Below are 21207 nucleotides of genomic sequence, written 5' to 3' on the forward strand. Positions count from 1 at the left end.
ACCAGCTCGTCTACGATTAAACACAACAATTTGTGCAAGTGTGACTTTGGCAAGTTGAGCATAGTTTTGTGCAGTGGCTTCCTTTCCGAGGTAGCCAAAGGCACTTTTTGCAGTTTTCTCCAGGTATTGATGAAGGATTTGAACATCCTCAGTGAATGGTAGTGTGGAAGGTTTGTTGTATTTGGAATTGCTTAGTGTGTTAAGAGCACTGTGAGACACCAACTCCGACCATTTAGATCTGTACAACTTCTTGAATGTCTCAGTGGACTTGGTCAAGACTTCGTCTTCTGCCATAAGTGCTCTACATTGGAGAATTTCAGAGATTTTCTGAAGTGTGTGTCCCAGTTTTACAGCCAGGCTTGGTGTTTTATAGGAATGTTGCTCTTCATCATACCCTGAAACTTTCTTGACAGCTTGAACAACTTTTTGGAAATTGGCTGGTTTAATAGCATCCTCCATGGTATGAAATGAAAACTCTTGGCGCAGGTACAACAACAAACGACCTGCTTCCCTGAGTTTTTGTCTCATGTATTCATATTTGGTTGGGTCTTGTCCATGTCTGTTAAAAAGGGACTGGGCAAACTGTAAAATACAGACATCATTTCTCACCACTGAAGCAACATTGTCATCTTTCATATTGGTAATTAGTTTCCATACTCCACTTGATATTTTCTGAAATGATACAGACTCCACAGCTGCAGCCAAACACAACACTTTTTTTTTGCCAGGTCCATCATCCACATTGTCATTAGGCTTTTCAGGGCATCTTCGCGCATGCCTCCAAAGCTCTTTTCGAACGTACAGCCCTTTACAGTACATGCAATGAATGAATGATCCATGTGAGACTAGTTTTTGTTTTTCTCTTGACCTTAAGTGATCCTGTTCCATCCTGTAAAACTGTGCTATTATGTTTAAAATTTCCCTCATTTCTCAGTTTTTCCAGTAGGCTCTTGCGTTCTTTTGACTTTTTTGGAAGAGAAAATATGTATTGAATTTTGGTATCTGTCTTATGCGTTTTCAAGTGGCGAGCAATTTTCTTCTGACCTTTACCACACACACAACAATAATTTAGGTTACTTGTGGTTACAGGTGTGGATGTTAAGATGGATTTCTGTGCTCCAGCCTTGGTCTGTAGAACAGAAGTTGTTGAATCAGATGTTTCCACAGCACTTGGCACAATGTCATCTTCAAGAGGTGGACAAAGATTTGTGGCGTTGACATTAACAGAACATGCTAATTTCACTGTAATAGGGGTTTTTGATTTAGTCTGAGTCAGTCCAGTTTTTGATGTGCTAGCAATTACAGGGATACTTGAATCTGAATCACCATCATCTTCAGATGAAGAGTCTGGAATGTATTCCTCATCAGAAGAGCACTGATCATCTGTAGCGTCATTACTCTCCAACTGTATAGTGTTGTCCTTTAGATCACCCTCAGACAAAGGATGTTCCTGAAATTTATTTTAAAAAAGGCTATTTTACACAGCAGAAACTACTGTTTATAATTTTGTTATATTTCGACTGTGAAAAAGATCTAAAGACCAAATCTTATCCTTAAGAATTACATTTTACACCATGAAACATTTTTAATCAAAATGACCATTTTTGGCCTATTCACACCATAACAATCTAACCAATAGTAGCAGTAACTGTTCCCCAACATAAGGACAACGGGTAAACCTATATGAATTTAGTACTTTGTAATTTGTAAGCTGAACCACCACCTTATTATAGAAGGAAGGTGTTTGAGAGCTCGAATGATCCTTGATCTATTATCCCTTATGAAGAGGACAACAACAAGGACTGACGTCGCCTAGTACAGCAAAGCCGGGGCCCCAACCTGGAGCCAGGGCCTGGGGTTCGAAGACGAGCACCTGGTGGCGGGATCTCCCCCCATGGGGCCCAGCTGGGCAAAGCCCAAAATGAAGACGAGGGGCCCTCCTCTGGGCCCACCACCTGCAGGAGGATCCATAAGGGACCGGTGTAATGTACAGTATCCCACAGAAGTGAGTACCTCCCTCACATTTTTGTAAATAATTTATCATATCTTTTCATGTGACAACACTGAAGAAATGACACTTTGCTACAATGTAAAGTAGTGAGTGTACATCTTGTATAGCAGTGTAAATGTGCTGTCCCCTCAAAATAACTCAACACACAGCCATTAATGTCTAAACCGCTGCCAACAAAAGTGAGTACACCCCTGAGTGAAAATGTCCAAATGGGCCCAATTAGCAATTTTCCCTCCTTGGTGTCATGTGACTCAGTGTTACAAGGTCTCAGGTGTGAATGGGGGGCAGGTGTGTTAAATTTGGTGTTATTGTTCTCAGTCTCTCATACTGGTCACTGGAAGTTCAACATGGCACCTCATGGCAGAGAACTCTCAGAGGATCTGAAATAAAGAATTGTTGCTCTACATAAAGATGGCCTAGGCTATAAGAAGATTGCCAAGACCCAGAAACTGAGCTGCAGCACGGTGGCCAAGACCATACAGCGGTTTAACAGGACAGGTTCCACTCAGAACAGGCCTCGCCATGGTCGACCAAAGAAGTTGAGTACACGTGCTCAGCGTCATATCCAGAGGTTGTCTTTGGGAAAGAGACGTATGAGTGCTGGCAGCATTGCTGCAGAGGTTCAAGGGGTGGGGGGTCAGTCTGTCAGTGCTCAGACCATACGCCGCACACTGCATCAAATTGGTCTGCATGGCTGTCGTCCCAGAAGGAAGCCTCTTCTAAAGATGATGCACAAGAAAGCCCACAAACAGTTTGCTGAAGACAAGCAGACTAAGGGCATGGATTACTGGAACCATGTCCTGTGGTCTGATGAGACCAAGATAAACTTATTTGGTTCAGATGTTGTCAAGCGTGTCTGACGGCAACCAGGTGAGGAGTACAAAGAAAAGTGTGTCTTGCCTACAGTCAAGCATGGTGGTAGGAGTGTCATGGTCTGGGGCTGCATGAGTGCTGCCGGCACTGGGGAGCTACAGTTCATTGAGGAACCATGAATGCCAACATGTACTGTGACATACTGAAGCAGAGCATGATCCCCTCCCTTCGGAGACTGGGCCACAGGGCAGTATTCCAGCATGATAACGACCCCAAACACACCTCCAAGATGACCACTGCCTTGCTAAAGAAGCTGAGGGTAAAGGTGATGGCCCATCATGTCTCCAGACCTAAACCCTATTAAGCATCTGTGGGGCATCCTCAAACGGAAGGTGGAGGAGTGCAAGGTCTCTAACATCCATCAGCTCTGTGATGTCATCATGGAGGAGTGGAAGAAGATTCCAGTAGCAACCTGTGAAGCTCTGGTGAACTCCATGCCCAAGAGGGTTATGGCAGTGCTGGAAAATAATGGTGCTCACACAAAATATTGACACTTTGGGCCCTATTTGGACATTTTCACTTAGGGGTGTACTCACTTTTGTTGCCAGTGATTTAGATATTAATGGCTGTGTGTTGAGTTATTTTGAGGGGACAGCAAATTTATACTGTTATACAAGCTGTACACTCACTACTTTACATTGTAGCAAAGTGTCATTTCTTCAGTGTTGTCATGAAAAGATATGATAAATTATTTACCTCGTCAAGCTCTGTCTCCCCTCTCTCCTTCCTCATCTTACCCACATTATTCACACTTCCCTCAGTTCTGGCATCGTTCCCCCATCACTCAAGACAGCCATCATCACACCAATTCTAAAAAAACCTGGTCTCGATCCTGCCGACCTTAACAACTTCCGCCCTATCTCCAATCTCCCGTTCCTCTCCAAAATTCTTGAAAAAGTTGTTCACCACCAGGTCCATACCCACCTTTCCACCAATAGCCTATACGAACACTTTCAATCTGGTTTCCGCCAACTTCACAGCACTGAAACTGCCCTGGTCAAAATCACCAACGACCTCCTAGTAGCCGCAGACTCTGGCCTTGTCTCCATCCTCATCCTCCTTGACCTAACTGCAGCTTTTGACACCATCTCGCACAATATTCTCCTCCATCGCCTTGCTTCCATCGGCATAGCCGGCTCGGTCCTCTCATGGTTCACCTTCTACCTCTCTGACCGCACCCAGTCCGTCCATCTCCAGAACTTCCACTCCCAGCCCTCTACTGTCAGTTGTGGCGTGCCTCAGGGCTCTGTCCTGGGGCCCCTCCTCTTTATTATTTATCTCCTTCCTCTCGGAAATATCTTTAGGCAACATAACATCAATTTCCACTGTTATGCAGACGACACCCAGCTCTACCTCTCTGCTGCTCCATCTTCTACCCTCCCCCCTCCCTCCCTCCTTACCTGCTTACATAATATCAAATCCTGGTTCACCCATAACTTTTTGAAACTCAACCCCGACAAAACTGAAATTCTCCTCGTGGGCACCAGATCCACCCTTCCTAAAACCAGCACCTTCTCCATTCAAATTGACAACAATATTGTCCTCCCCTCCCCCCAAGTTAAAAGCCTGGGTGTCATCCTAGATGGTACTCTCTCCTTCACTTAGCATATCAATACCACTACCCGGTTGGCTTACTCCCATCTCCGTAACATAAACCGCATCCGTTCTTCACTCACCACCGATAGCACGGCCATACTCGTTAATGCCTTTGTCACCTCTCGTTTGGATTACTGTAACTCACTCCTCACTGGTCTACCTCTCAAATCACTTCGCAAACTTCAACTTGTCCAGAACTCTGCTGCCCGAATCATCACCAGAACTCCATCCTCACATCATATCACCCCTGTCCTTAAACAACTTCACTGGCTCCCTGTGTCCTTCCGTATAAACTATAAAATCCTCCTTCTCACCTACAAAGCCCTCCACTCTATTGCCCCACCATACATCACTGAACTACTTCATATCTATTCTCCGCCTCGTCCTCTCCGCTCCTCCAGTTCCACTCTCCTCTGCACCCCTACAGCGCGCCTGGCCACCATGGGCGCTAGATCCTTCAGCCACACTGCGCCCCGCCTTTGGAACATTCTCCCTCATCGCATCCGGTCGTCTCCGGACTTATCAACTTTTAAATCATCACTCAAAACATATCTGTTCCGTATAGCGTTTTCCACCTAACTCTCTTAACTTCTCAAAGCAGCCCGTGATGTCCTACCACCCTCTGCCTATTTCATATTGTCTCATACTGTTTCATATTTGTTGTTCTGTCATCTGGGTTTCTGTATTTCAATTTACTTTTACTGTACTTCGCCCACTTCCTAGATAATCCACGCTTTTGCCTTTACATTCTCTCCCGCCGTTTATGTATTCTTGTTACTGTTGTTTTAATGCACTCTATGTATATCATGCTGTATGCTTCCTTTTCTATCTGTAAGGTGACCTTGAGACTTTGAAAGGCGCCATGAAATAAAATGTATTATTATTATTATTATTATTCTGTGAGATACTGTAGATCGGGCAGTGGCTGGAGGCGGGGGCCTCAACAACCCAATCCCTGGACTCTGAAACTGAATCTAGGGACATGGAATGTCACCTCACTGGGGGGGGGGGACCTGAGCTTGCGCAGGAGGTTGAGCATACCGATTAGAGATTGTCAGGCTCACCTCCACACACAGCCATGGGCTCTGGAACCCACCTCCTTGCAAGGGGTTGGATTGTCTTCTATTCTGGAGTTGCCTTTTGTGAGAGGAGGCGGGCTGGTGTGGACTTACTTATAGTTCCCCCCTGCTCAGCTGCCAAGTGTTGGAGTTTTACCCATGGAATCAGAGGGTCCCTTCCCTGTGCCTGTCGGGGACAGGTCTCTTACTGTTGTTTCAGCCTATGGGCCGAGCAGCAGTTCAGAGTACTTGGCCTTTTTGGGGTCCCTGAGAATGGTGCTGAAAGGTGCTCCCGCTGGAGGACTTCAGCGCTTACACGGGCAGCGACAGTGAAACTTAGAGAGGTGTGATTGAGAGGAACGGCCTCCCTGATCTGAACCCGAGTGGTGTTTTTTTTGTTGGACTTTGTGATAGTCTCAGCTTGTCCGTAACATATGCCATGTTCAAGCAAAGTGGTGTCCATCAGTGCACATGGCACCAGGGCACCCTAGGCCAGAGGCTTGATGATCGACTCTGTGGTCAAGTCATCTGACCTTTGGTCGTATTCTTAGACACTCGGATACTAAGGGCTATTGGGTCTCTGTACAATTGGAGAAGGAGCTTGGTTCACATTGTCAGAACTGTTCCCGGTGCATGTTTGCCACCGGTTTTATTCATTATTTTTCTGTTCAGCACCTCCATATCTGAGGCCATGGTTCTCAACTGGAGAAAGGTGACTTGCCATCTCCAGATCAGGGGAGAAATCCTGCCTCAAGTGGATGAGTTTTAGTATTTCGGGGTCTTGTTCACGAGTAAGGGAAGAATGGAACGGGAGATTGACAGATGGATAGGTGCAATGACAGCAGCAAAGCAGTCGATGTACCAGTCTGTTGTGGTGAAGAAAGAGCTGAGTCGAGGGCGAAGCTCTCTATTTACTGGTCAATCTACGTTCCTACCCTCAACTATGATCATGAGCTCTGGGTCACAACAAAAGGACACCATCACAACTATAATTGACTGAAATTAGTTATCTCCATAGGGTGGCTGAGCGCTCCCTTAGAGATAGGGGAGGAGCACCGTCACCCAGGAGGAGCTCGGAGTATAGCTGCTGCTCCTCCACATGGAAAGGAGCCAGTTGAGGTGACCGCCCCCAGACACCTCCAGTGGGAGGTGTTTCGGGCCTGGCCCAATGCAAGGAGGTCTTGGAAGACCTTGGAAGACCCAGGACAAGCTGGAGGTGGACTGTGTCTGTGTCCGTGGCCTGGGAATGCCTCAGTATTCCCCCAGAAGAGCTGGAGAAAGTGTCTAGGGAGAAGGAAATCTGATATTTCTGCTCAGACCACTGTCCCTGCAACCTGGCCCCAGAAAGCGTCAGAAAACGGATGGATGGATGCAAGCACAACTAACACGTCCTATGACAGACGTATGTAGCTTTTTTGTTTTGAAAGAAAACAAACAGTAAATTTTTACCTGTTCACAATAAAATGACATTCCAATCTGTTTGGTGGAAACTTACATGAAGTAGGTCTCTGCAGTATTCATCTTCAGTACACCTGAAGCAGGATTTATGCCAGACCCTTGAGCAAACTGTAACATATTTTAATATGTTAATTTTAATACTCATATTTTAGTGTCATGTCACATCACTGCAGTGATAGGATTTTAAAGAATTACGGGATAGATATGCATAATAAGATAAGATGATTTAACAAGCAGCATGACCTCATGCCCTCATAATATATTTCAAAGAAAGTTAGGTTAATGCAACACTGTAGTTTTTCGATCTTAAAATTATTTCAGCGGTAGAACAACTGCGCGAATTCTATTTAAGTATAGCATGAGCAGGCTTACACTGCCTGCAACAGCACTATTTCCTTTTCCCTGAAAACACTGGCATGGTTTGTCATTGGGGAAAAATCTGTTTGATATTTACAACTGGAAATATGCACGCCTTGAGCACATATTTTTATACCCTGCAAATTAAAAAAAAATTAAACTCACCTGCACATTTATAGCCCAGCCACTTTAAGGAAATGGTGGGTCCTACACACTGAACACACTTATCCAAAGAAGATATTGTTGCGGACACTAGCTGGTGTTTTCGACACTGTTGGCAAAATTATACTGAATCATTTATTCATTCAATACAGGTTGAGTTATTGGACAGTATTTAGACAGTAATCAAATGTAAAGTAAAAGGTCATAATTGAATGAAGAACAAGTATGTGTCATACTGGCTAACCTGTAAAAACAGTGTGTAAATGCATGAATTGGACACAAAAATCAGGCAGATCAGGAAGTGAAAACTTCCTTGAATGGACAAGAGAGGAGAGCTCACATTATGCTACTTTAAGTTATACTAGTCTACTGCATTCCAAAACCCAGTTTTCAGCTCAACCACTGAAGAAATATTCATATTTATACTTTCATCTAATTGCTATATTTGTCATAGTAAACCTAAATGACATGACTACTGACCTTAATGTTAACTTCATTTATGATGTTCTGTACCTCTGAAACATCAGTGTCTTTAGGCAAGGACAGTGTAGATACTTGGAGAGGATTCTCATTCAGACTCTATTAAGAAAGAGAAAGAACCTATTTGCACAATAGACCTTAGAAACCACATTCAGATTTTTTACACAAACACACATGAAGACAGGTGTCTGACTAATACTCTGAAAAGCAAGTCATGAGAGTGTCCTCCCATACAAACAACATCACACTCAGGACCATTCATATACACACATACACAGAAAGCCAACGTAAGATGTCGGCAGACTCAGCATACATGCACATGTAACCTCATCAAGCAGCATCTTAAAGTTCATTTACCGTTTCAGTACTGTTTATAAGACCTCCCACTGGACTCTTCTCATTCAGGTTTGTGGTATCCATCTCCACTAGGCTGGAAGCCAGAATCTGCATGACATGAACACAGAAAAGAGACAATATAGATGCTGCCAGGATATGCAATACATAGCAGCTAAAGAAAAATACACTTCAGCCATGATAAGCAAACATTTTGGCTAAACATTTGTGCACGATTCAATAGGATATGTTAAGTTCTTCACCAAAGAATCATGTGAGCTTGTGTCTTTGAGTGCAACAGCTTATGTAATTATTATTTGTTTAATGATGTTCTGTACCTCTGCAACATCTGTATCTGTAGGTGAGGAGACTGAGGCTGTAGATACTTGGAGAGGATTCTCATTCAGTGTCTGTCAAAGAAAAGAGAAAGATATTAAGAGGTGGAACTGATTGAAGAAGCTCCACGTAGGAAGTGGTAACATGGCCGTGCTTCTTCATACATGTACCATGTAGTCAGCTGAAGTGACTACTGACTTTATTGGTGTGTAATTCTAAAACTGTATAGTACTAAAAATTGCCTTGATCCACATGGAATAGCATCCTGTCTTGTTCCATTTCTCCCAAGTGACCCATTCTCCGTGTTTAGATGCTACTAATAACCCGCCCTAAGCTAACATATGACATGTACATACAGGAAACTGTCACTGGCGACGTTCATACATTTTGAAGAACCCTAGCAATGCTACAGTGAAGCCATCTTGTAGAAAAGAACCTATTTGCACAATAGACCTTAGAAACCACGTTCAGATTTTTTTACACAAACACACATGAAGACAGGTGTCTGACTAATACTCTGAAAAGCAAGTCATGAGAGTGTCCTCCCATACACGGTGTCCTTACAAACAACATCACACTCAGGACCATTCATATACACACATACACAGAAAGCCAACGTAAGATGTCGGCAGACTCAGCATACATGCACATGTAACCTCATCAAGCAGCATCTTAAAGTTCATTTACCGTTTCAGTACTGTTTATAAGACCTCCCACTGGACTCTTCTCATTCAGGTTTGTGGTATCCATCTCCACTAGGCTGGAAGCCAGAATCTGCATGACATGAACACAGAAAAGAGACAATATAGATGCTGCCAGGATATGCAATACATAGCAGCTAAAGAAAAATACACTTCAGCCATGATAAGCAAACATTTTGGCTAAACATTTGTGCACGATTCAATAGGATATGTTAAGTTCTTCACCAAAGAATCATGTGAGCTTGTGTCTTTGAGTGCAACAGCTTATGTAATTATTATTTGTTTAATGATGTTCTGTACCTCTGCAACATCTGTATCTGTAGGTGAGGAGACTGAGGCTGTAGATACTTGGAGAGGATTCTCATTCAGTGTCTGTCAAAGAAAAGAGAAAGATATTATGAGGTGGAACTGATTGAAGAAGCTCCACGTAGGAAGTGGTAACATGGCCGTGCTTCTTCATACATGTACCATGTAGTCAGCTGAAGTGACTACTGACTTTATTGGTGTGTAATTCTAAAACTGTATAGTACTAAAAATTGCCTTGATCCACATGGAATAGCATCCTGTCTTGTTCCATTTCTCCCAAGTGACCCATTCTCCGTGTTTAGATGCTACTAATAACCCGCCCTAAGCTAACATATGACATGTACATACAGGAAACTGTCACTGGCGACGTTCATACATTTTGAAGAACCCTAGCAATGCTACAGTGAAGCCATCTTGTAGAAAAGAACCTATTTGCACAATAGACCTTAGAAACCACGTTCAGATTTTTTTACACAAACACACATGAAGACAGGTGTCTGACTAATACTCTGAAAAGCAAGTCATGAGAGTGTCCTCCCATACACGGTGTCCTTACAAACAACATCACACTCAGGACCATTCATATACACACATACACAGAAAGCCAACGTAAGATGTCGGCAGACTCAGCATACATGCACATGTAACCTCATCAAGCAGCATCTTAAAGTTCATTTACCGTTTCAGTACTGTTTATAAGACCTCCCACTGGACTCTTCTCATTCAGGTTTGTGGTATCCATCTCCACTAGGCTGGAAACCATCATCTGCATGACATGAACACAGAAAAGAGACAATATAGATGCTGCCAGGATATGCAATACATAGCAGCTAAAGAAAATACACTTCAGCCATGATAAGCAAACATTTTGGCTAAACATTTGTGCACGATTCAATAGGATATGTTAAGTTCTTCACCAAAGAATCATGTGAGCTTGTGTCTTTGAGTGCAACAGCTTATGTAATTATTATTTGTTTAATGATGTTCTGTACCTCTGCAACATCTGTATCTGTAGGTGAGGAGACCGAGGCTGTAGATACTTGGAGAGGATTCTCATTCAGTGTCTGTCAAAGAAAAGAGAAAGATATTAAGAGGTGGAACTGATTGAAGAAGCTCCACGTAGGAAGTGGTAACATGGCCGTGCTTCTTCATACATGTACCATGTAGTCAGCTGAAGTGACTACTGACTTTATTGGTGTGTAATTCTAAAACTGTATAGTACTAAAAATTGCCTTGATCCACATGGAATAGCATCCTGTCTTGTTCCATTTCTCCCAAGTGACCCATTCTCCGTGTTTAGATGCTACTAATAACCTGCCCTAAGCTAACATATGACATGTACATACAGGAAACTGTCACTGGCGACGTTCATACATTTTGAAGAACCCTAGCAATGCTACAGTGAAGCCATCTTGTAGAAAAGAACCTATTTGCACAATAGACCTTAGAAACCACGTTCAGATTTTTTTACACAAACACACATGAAGACAGGTGTCTGACTAATACTCTGAAAAGCAAGTCATGAGAGTGTCCTCCCATACACGGTGTCCTTACAAACAACATCACACTCAGGACCATTCATATACACACATACACAGAAAGCCAACGTAAGATGTCGGCAGACTCAGCATACATGCACATGTAACCTCATCAAGCAGCATCTTAAAGTTCATTTACCGTTTCAGTACTGTTTATAAGACCTCCCACTGGACTCTTCTCATTCAGGTTTGTGGTATCCATCTCCACTAGGCTGGAAGCCAGAATCTGCATGACATGAACACAGAAAAGAGACAATATAGATGCTGCCAGGATATGCAATACATAGCAGCTAAAGAAAAATACACTTCAGCCATGATAAGCAAACATTTTGGCTAAACATTTGTGCATGATTCAATAGGATATGTTAAGTTCTTCACCAAAGAATCATGTGAGCTTGTGTCTTTGAGTGCAACAGCTTATGTAATTATTATTTGTTTAATGATGTTCTGTACCTCTGCAACATCTGTATCTGTAGGTGAGGAGACCGAGGCTGTAGATACTTGGAGAGGATTCTCATTCAGTGTCTGTCAAAGAAAAGAGAAAGATATTAAGAGGTGGAACTGATTGAAGAAGCTCCACGTAGGAAGTGGTAACATGGCCGTGCTTCTTCATACATGTACCATGTAGTCAGCTGAAGTGACTACTGACTTTATTGGTGTGTAATTCTAAAACTGTATAGTACTAAAAATTGCCTTGATCCACATGGAATAGCATCCTGTCTTGTTCCATTTCTCCCAAGTGACCCATTCTCCGTGTTTAGATGCTACTAATAACCCGCCCTAAGCTAACATATGACATGTACATACAGGAAACTGTCACTGGCGACGTTCATACATTTTGAAGAACCCTAGCAATGCTACAGTGAAGCCATCTTGTAGAAAAGAACCTATTTGCACAATAGACCTTAGAAACCACGTTCAGATTTTTTTACACAAACACACATGAAGACAGGTGTCTGACTAATACTCTGAAAAGCAAGTCATGAGAGTGTCCTCCCATACACGGTGTCCTTACAAACAACATCACACTCAGGACCATTCATATACACACATACACAGAAAGCCAACGTAAGATGTCGGCAGACTCAGCATACATGCACATGTAACCTCATCAAGCAGCATCTTAAAGTTCATTTACCGTTTCAGTACTGTTTATAAGACCTCCCACTGGACTCTTCTCATTCAGGTTTGTGGTATCCATCTCCACTAGGCTGGAAGCCAGAATCTGCATGACATGAACACAGAAAGAGACAATATAGATGCTGCCAGGATATGCAATACATAGCAGCTAAAGAAAAATACACTTCAGCCATGATAAGCAAACATTTTGGCTAAACATTTGTGCACGATTCAATAGGATATGTTAAGTTCTTCACCAAAGAATCATGTGAGCTTGTGTCTTTGAGTGCAACAGCTTATGTAATTATTATTTGTTTAATGATGTTCTGTACCTCTGCAACATCTGTATCTGTAGGTGAGGAGACCGAGGCTGTAGATACTTGGAGAGGATTCTCATTCAGTGTCTGTCAAAGAAAAGAGAAAGATATTAAGAGGTGGAACTGATTGAAGAAGCTCCACGTAGGAAGTGGTAACATGGCCGTGCTTCTTCATACATGTACCATGTAGTCAGCTGAAGTGACTACTGACTTTATTGGTGTGTAATTCTAAAACTGTATAGTACTAAAAATTGCCTTGATCCACATGGAATAGCATCCTGTCTTGTTCCATTTCTCCCAAGTGACCCATTCTCCGTGTTTAGATGCTACTAATAACCCGCCCTAAGCTAACATATGACATGTACATACAGGAAACTGTCACTGGCGACGTTCATACATTTTTGAAGAACCCTAGCAATGCTACAGTGAAGCCATCTTGTAGAAAAGAACCTATTTGCACAATAGACCTTAGAAACCACGTTCAGATTTTTTTACACAAACACACATGAAGACAGGTGTCTGACTAATACTCTGAAAAGCAAGTCATGAGAGTGTCCTCCCATACACGGTGTCCTTACAAACAACATCACACTCAGGACCATTCATATACACACATACACAGAAAGCCAACGTAAGATGTCGGCAGACTCAGCATACATGCACATGTAACCTCATCAAGCAGCATCTTAAAGTTCATTTACCGTTTCAGTACTGTTTATAAGACCTCCCACTGGACTCTTCTCATTCAGGTTTGTGGTATCCATCTCCACTAGGCTGGAAGCCAGAATCTGCATGACATGAACACAGAAAAAGGAGACAATATAGATGCTGCCAGGATATGCAATACATAGCAGCTAAAGAAAAATACACTTCAGCCATGATAAGCAAACATTTTGGCTAAACATTTGTGCACGATTCAATAGGATATGTAAGTTCTTCACCAAAGAATCATGTGAGCTTGTGTCTTTGAGTGCAACAGCTTATGTAATTATTATTTGTTTAATGATGTTCTGTACCTCTGCAACATCTGTATCTGTAGGTGAGGAGACCGAGGCTGTAGATACTTGGAGAGGATTCTCATTCAGTGTCTGTCAAAGAAAAGAGAAAGATATTAAGAGGTGGAACTGATTGAAGAAGCTCCCACGTAGGAAGTGGTAACATGGCCGTGCTTCTTCATACATGTACCATGTAGTCAGCTGAAGTGACTACTGACTTTATTGGTGTGTAATTCTAAAACTGTATAGTACTAAAAATTGCCTTGATCCACATGGAATAGCATCCTGTCTTGTTCCATTCTCCCAAGTGACCCATTCTCCGTGTTTAGATGCTACTAATAACCCGCCCCTAAGCTAACATATGACATGTACATACAGGAAACTGTCACTGGCGACGTTCATACATTTTGAAGAACCCTAGCAATGCTACAGTGAAGCCATCTTGTAGAAAAGAACCTATTTGCACAATAGACCTTAGAAACCACGTTCAGATTTTTTTACACAAACACACATGAAGACAGGTGTCTGACTAATACTCTGAAAAGCAAGTCATGAGAGTGTCCTCCCATACACGGTGTCCTTACAAACAACATCACACTCAGGACCATTCATATACACACATACACAGAAAGCCAACGTAAGATGTCGGCAGACTCAGGCATACATGCACATGTAACCTCATCAAGCAGCATCTTAAAGTTCATTTACCGTTTCAGTACTGTTTATAAGACCTCCCACTGGACTCTTCTCATTCAGGTTTGTGGTATCCATCTCCACTAGGCTGGAAGCCAGAATCTGCATGACATGAACACAGAAAAGAGACAATATAGATGCTGCCAGGATATGCAATACATAGCAGCTAAAGAAAAATACACTTCAGCCATGATAAGCAAACATTTGGCTAAACATTTGTGCACGATTCAATAGGATATGTTAAGTTCTTCACAAAGAATCATGTGAGCTTGTGTCTTTGAGTGCAACAGCTTATGTAATTATTATTTGTTTAATGATGTTCTGTACCTCTGCAACATCTGTATCTGTAGGTGAGGAGACCGAGGCTGTAGATACTTGGAGAGGATTCTCATTCAGTGTCTGTCAAAGAAAGAGAAAGATATTAAGAGGTGGAACTGATTGAAGAAGCTCCACGTAGGAAGTGGTAACATGGCCGTGCTTCTTCATACATGTACCATGTAGTCAGCTGAAGTGACTACTGACTTTATTGGTGTGTAATTCTAAAACTGTATAGTACTAAAAATTGCCTTGATCCACATGGAATAGCATCCTGTCTTGTTCCATTTCTCCCAAGTGACCCATTCTCCGTGTTTAGATGCTACTAATAACCCGCCCTAAGCTAACATATGACATGTACATACAGGAAAACTGTCACTGGCGACGTTCATACATTTTGAAGAACCCTAGCAATGCTACAGTGAAGCCATCTTGTAGAAAAGAACCTATTTGCACAATAGACCTTAGAAACCACGTTCAGATTTTTTTACACAAACACACATGAAGACAGGTGTCTGACTAATACTCTGAAAAGCAAGTCATGAGAGTGTCCTCCCATACACGGTGTCCTTACAAACAACATCACACTCAGGACCATTCATATACACACATACACAGAAAGCCAACGTAAGATGTCGGCAGACTCAGCATACATGCACATGTAACCTCATCAAGCAGCATCTTAAAGTTCATTTACCGTTTCAGTACTGTTTATAAGACCTCCCACTGGACTCTTCTCATTCAGGTTTGTGGTATCCATCTCCACTAGGCTGGAAGCCAGAATCTGCATGACATGAACACAGAAAAGAGACAATATAGATGCTGCCAGGATATGCAATACATAGCAGCTAAAGAAAAATACACTTCAGCCATGATAAGCAAACATTTTGGCTAAACATTTGTGCACGATTCAATAGGATATGTTAAGTTCTTCACCAAAGAATCATGTGAGCTTGTGTCTTTGAGTGCAACAGCTTATGTAATTATTATTTGTTTAATGATGTTCTGTACCTCTGCAACATCTGTATCTGTAGGTGAGGAGACCGAGGCTGTAGATACTTGGAGAGGATTCTCATTCAGTGTCTGTCAAGAAAAGAGAAAGATATTAAGAGGTGGAACTGATTGAAGAAGCTCCACGTAGGAAGTGGTAACATGGCCGTTGCTTCTTCATACATGTACCATGTAGTCAGCTGAAGTGACTACTGACTTTATTGGTGTGTAATTCTAAAATGTATAGTACTAAAAATTGCCTTGATCCACATGGAATAGCATCCTGTCTTGTTCCATTTCTCCCAAGTGACCCATTCTCCGTGTTTAGATGCTACTAATAACCCGCCCTAAGCTAACATATGACATGTACATACAGGAAAACTGTCACTGGCGACGTTCATACATTTTGAAGAACCCTAGCAATGCTTACAGTGAAGCCATCTTGTAGAAAAGAACCTATTTGCACAATAGACCTTAGAAACCACGTTCAGATTTTTTTACACAAAACACACATGAAGACAGGTGTTCTGACTAATACTCTGAAAAGCAAGTCATGAGAGTGTCCTCCCATACACGGTGTCCTTACAAACAACATCACACTCAGGACCATTCATATACACACATACACAGAAAGCCAACGTAAGATGTCGGCAGACTCAGCATACATGCACATGTAACCTCATCAAGCAGCATCTTAAAGTTCATTTACCGTTTCAGTACTGTTTATAAGACCTCCCACTGGACTCTTCTCATTCAGGTTTGTGGTATCCATCTCCACTAGGCTGAAGCCAGAATCTGCATGACATGAACACAGAAAAGAGACAATATAGATGCTGCCAGGATATGCAATACATAGCAGCTAAAGAAAAATACACTTCAGCCATGATAAGCAAACATTTTGGCTAACATTTGTGCACGATTCAATAGGATATGTTAAGTTCTTCACCAAAGAATCATGTGAGCTTGTGTCTTGAGTGCAACAGCTTATGTAATTATTATTTGTTTAATGATGTTCTGTACCTCTGCAACATCTGTATCTGTAGGTGAGGAGACTGAGGCTGTAGATACTTGGAGAGGATTCTCATTCAGTGTCTGTCAAAGAAAAGAGAAAGATATTATGAGGTGGAACTGATTGAAGAAGCTCCACGTAGGAAGTGGTAACATGGCCGTGCTTCTTCATACATGTACCATGTAGTCAGCTGAAGTGACTACTGACTTTATTGGTGTGTAATTCTAAAACTGTATAGTACTAAAAATTGCCTTGATCCACATGGAATAGCATCCTGTCTTGTTCCATTTCTCCCAAGTGACCCATTCTCCGTGTTTAGATGCTACTAATAACCCGCCCTAAGCTAACATATGACATGTACATACAGGAAACTGTCACTGGCGACGTTCATACATTTTGAAGAACCCTAGCAATGCTACAGTGAAGCCATCTTGTAGAAAAGAACCTATTTGCACAATAGACCTTAGAAACCACGTTCAGATTTTTTTACACAAACACACATGAAGACAGGTGTCTGACTAATACTCTGAAAAAGCAAGTCATGAGAGTGTCCTCCCATACACGGTGTCCTTACAAACAACATCACACTCAGGACCATTCATATACACACATACACAGAAAGCCAACGTAAGATGTCGGCAGACTCAGCATACATGCACATGTAACCTCATCAAGCAGCATCTTAAAGTTCATTTACCGTTTCAGTACTGTTTATAAGACCTCCCACTGGACTCTTCTCATTCAGGTTTGTGGTATCCATCTCCACTAGGCTGGAAGCCAGAATCTGCATGACATGAACACAGAAAAGAGACAATATAGATGCTGCCAGGATATGCAATACATAGCAGCTAAAGAAAAATACACTTCAGCCATGATAAGCAAACATTTTGGCTAAACATTTGTGCATGATTCAATAGGATATGTTAAGTTCTTCACCAAAGAATCATGTGAGCTTGTGTCTTTGAGTGCAACAGCTTATGTAATTATTATTTGTTTAATGATGTTCTGTACCTCTGCAACATCTGTATCTGTAGGTGAGGAGACTGAGGCTGTAGATACTTGGAGAGGATTCTCATTCAGTGTCTGTCAAAGAAAAGAGAAAGATATTATGAGGTGGAACTGATTGAAGAAGCTCCACGTAGGAAGTGGTAACATGGCCGTGCTTCTTCATACATGTACCATGTAGTCAGCTGAAGTGACTACTGACTTTATTGGTGTGTAATTCTAAAACTGTATAGTACTAAAAATTGCCTTGATCCACATGGAATAGCATCCTGTCTTGTTCCATTTCTCCCAAGTGACCCATTCTCCGTGTTTAGATGCTACTAATAACCTGCCCTAAGCTAACATATGACATGTACATACAGGAAACTGTCACTGGCGACGTTCATACATTTTGAAGAACCCTAGCAATGCTACAGTGAAGCCATCTTGTAGAAAAGAACCTATTTGCACAATAGACCTTAGAAACCACGTTCAGATTTTTTTACACAAACACACATGAAGACAGGTGTCTGACTAATACTCTGAAAAGCAAGTCATGAGAGTGTCCTCCCATACACGGTGTCCTTACAAACAACATCACACTCAGGACCATTCATATACACACATACACAGAAAGCCAACGTAAGATGTCGGCAGACTCAGCATACATGCACATGTAACCTCATCAAGCAGCATCTTAAAGTTCATTTACCGTTTCAGTACTGTTTATAAGACCTCCCACTGGACTCTTCTCATTCAGGTTTGTGGTATCCATCTCCACTAGGCTGGAAGCCAGAATCTGCATGACATGAACACAGAAAAGAGACAATATAGATGCTGCCAGGATATGCAATACATAGCAGCTAAAGAAAAATACACTTCAGCCATGATAAGCAAGCATTGTAAACAACAAGTAAACATTTGTGCATGATATTAGAATAGAAGAAAACACATTTACATTACAAATCTGTAGGTTCATAAATGGATATACATTTTTTTTTATCTGACTGCACTGCCCAGCGCAACCCAATACTCAATTAGAACATCATAAATAAATATGGATCAATTTATACTTCTTATTAGATCATCAAATCTATGAATGGATGTTAAGCTTGCTATTTGGTTGACAGCACAAGAGGTAGACAAGATCAAGACAGCAGAAAAAGCATTGGGCATAAGGTCCTGTACAAATGTCACATTCTGCTCAGGACCTGAGCACCCCTAAAAGTCTGATTCTAGAACCACCCCTGTCAAGTAGTATTTAAATTATTCACCTTTCCCACACTGCTAAGCCCAACTTCTGAAGTGTTCTCATTCATGTTTGTGGCACTGGTCTCAATCTGGTTGCTTGCTAGTATCACCTGTATGACAAAGATTTTAAGCAGAAACATTACATCAATACAATCAAATAGATATTTACATCTTCGTGTATTTTATAAGTTAACATAGGATTTTACCCACCTTGATTCTCCAAGGCCATTCAGAGTCACCGTAATTGTAGGTAATTTCTTCACCAGGATTAATGTCTCGCATGGCAAACAAGCATAAATGGGGCTTCCCTTGTACTGTTATGCATTTTATCTTTGCATTTGGGTTAATGTGATCATCATTGACAAGTCTGCCATATGAGCCATCCTCCTTTGCTGCATCAATGCTATACAAACAATAATTATATTAACCCAACAATATTCAATTTTGAAACTTAACCAGTGTAATTTAACCTAATTTCCATACGCACCACCACAGCTTTCCATTAAATTTGAATTCAAACATGAACACCTTGAGGTGTTTGTGATACAGACGTTGTCTTCTCTCACACTCCTGATGGGTAATCAGTTCACCTCTATATTCACAGATGAAGTCTCCATTGCTAATTAAAGTAGAAGTGATGATGCCACGACCTAGTAAATACACAAATTTACAAAAGGTTAGGTTTTATATTTAAAAATTATTCATTATAAAAATATCACCAGTTTAAACTTACCTTTATCTGCATTGAAATATTGAACTTCAAGACCAAGTTTGTCACAGCCAGTCTGAACATAGAATTTTGCATCATCTTTTGGGTTAATACGTCTTCTTTTCATGTCTCCCTAGTATTTGTCCAAATTCTAAATATTCAAAAACACAGTAGTCAAGATTATTATTTTCCATTGCAAGACAAGTATGATCAAAATATAACAATCTATCTGCTGTATGATCTACAACTAGTACAGTACTACTGACATACTTATAGACATGGCAATTCTTTAAAACACAATAACAAGAAACATGCTGTTTTCATTCAATGTGTAAACAATAAAAATTATCTAGTTTTATAGTTGAGAAAAATCTGAACTGCCAATTTATTTTCTTTTCTACACCTCCCATCCCCTTTATAAACAAGTTGGGGACTGGGAGAGGCTTGTTATTTTAGAGTCAAATGACATAAAATAATCATACATCCTTTGAAAGACAAACCTAAGCAGCCAACAGTAGGTTTAATGTTACTCGGTTCTCCTTTTCATCTCCTCTGCGCATCTACAGCATCACGCAGAACGTCATGTTTAAAGGGCAGCACAGAGTAAACTCCAATTAACTAGCTATAAAATAAATTATACGTCTTTAAAGTGACGCGGTGAACGACGCATCCCTTCCAAATCAACCCGGAGAAGACGACAGGTGATTTTACTCGGTGCTCCTTGTCATCTCTTCTGCACGCACGAGTGATCGCATTAAAGTTTCACCGTTTTAACAGCAGAGATTAAGCTCCCATTAGCCCTGCTACCGCTAGCAACAAAACGGCTTTTTTTGGTTTCTAAAATGACCCATCAGACATTACTTCAAAGTCAAACCGGAGCAGACGGTTTACTCAGCTCTTCTCTGCACGAAGGAATTACTAATTATTAATCTGCGTTAACTTAGCTAACGTAACATTTAAAGCAAAGTAGGGACATACAGCTTCTGGATGTCTAATTAAACTTACAATAATGCTGAACCAACGTTAGCACTTTAGTATATAATGCTATGGTTTACAAACTCAAAAGAAAGCGGATTTAAAAAAGAATCAAAGGTCAAATTAATGCATCGTGGTTGCACGCTGAAAGGCCTAATGGAGCTAACGTTAACGCAGCATTGCTATCTGTGACAATATACGTGGTCAGCTTCAGGCTAACAAATGACTGAACATAAAAAAACTATATAACACTAATATCTGAAAAACAAGATGTCGTTACACCAAAAAAATAATGCTTACCTGTATGGTTATTAATGCTTTCAGAAGCATACTCCATTAGGCCAGCGCATCACGTCGAGCAAGTGCATTTAACCTTTAAATGGCAGCGTCGGGGGCGGGGCTTGAAAGTGACCTCTACGAAGGTACCGCCCACTTTTGAAAACCAGCCAATCACATCAATTCCCTCCAAAATCTCTTTGTGTGTATCGAAATGTGTATCAAAGTGCACTGCAGCACCCAAAAGCAGGTGGCGCTGCACTATACACAAAGATACACTGAAAACCAGGTCGGGTGGTACAATAGGTCTTTCAAAGAAAATGAGAAAAAACGTTAGTTAGACACTAACAAATATAGATACACTC

General features: G+C 41.4%; 1 protein-coding gene across 1 annotated transcript; it reads right to left on the minus strand.

The window, feature by feature from the left end:
- Nucleotides 1-808: 808 nt before the first annotated feature.
- On the minus strand, nucleotides 809-16410 carry LOC113129581 (uncharacterized). Its single transcript, XM_026305643.1, has 21 exons — nucleotides 16348-16410; nucleotides 15660-15731; nucleotides 15346-15432; nucleotides 14661-14732; nucleotides 14349-14435; nucleotides 13662-13733; nucleotides 13347-13433; nucleotides 12661-12732; nucleotides 12348-12434; nucleotides 11663-11734; nucleotides 11349-11435; nucleotides 10664-10735; nucleotides 10351-10437; nucleotides 9666-9737; nucleotides 9352-9438; nucleotides 8667-8738; nucleotides 8353-8439; nucleotides 8029-8094; nucleotides 7519-7624; nucleotides 7034-7104; nucleotides 809-1450 (listed from the first exon to the last, which is right to left on the minus strand). The coding sequence occupies exons 1-21, from the start codon at nucleotides 16408-16410 to the stop codon at nucleotides 809-811; spliced, it is 2220 nt and encodes a 739-aa protein (XP_026161428.1).
- Between the last annotated feature and the right edge of the window lie 4797 nt (nucleotides 16411-21207).

The sequence above is a fragment of the Mastacembelus armatus genome, unplaced genomic scaffold (genome assembly GCF_900324485.2).
Source record: "Mastacembelus armatus unplaced genomic scaffold, fMasArm1.2, whole genome shotgun sequence".
Taxonomy (NCBI): domain Eukaryota; kingdom Metazoa; phylum Chordata; class Actinopteri; order Synbranchiformes; family Mastacembelidae; genus Mastacembelus; species Mastacembelus armatus.

Coding starts and splice junctions, on each gene's coding strand:
- LOC113129581 (XM_026305643.1), bottom strand. CDS start 16,410: ATGGATACCACAAACCTGAATGAGAAGAGTCCAGTGGGAGGTCTTATA. Junction 14,733..15,345: donor TTATAAACAGTACTGAAACG/GTAAATGAACTT, acceptor TTTCTTTGACAG/ACACTGAATGAGAATCCTCT. Junction 10,736..11,348: donor TTATAAACAGTACTGAAACG/GTAAATGAACTT, acceptor TTTCTTTGACAG/ACACTGAATGAGAATCCTCT.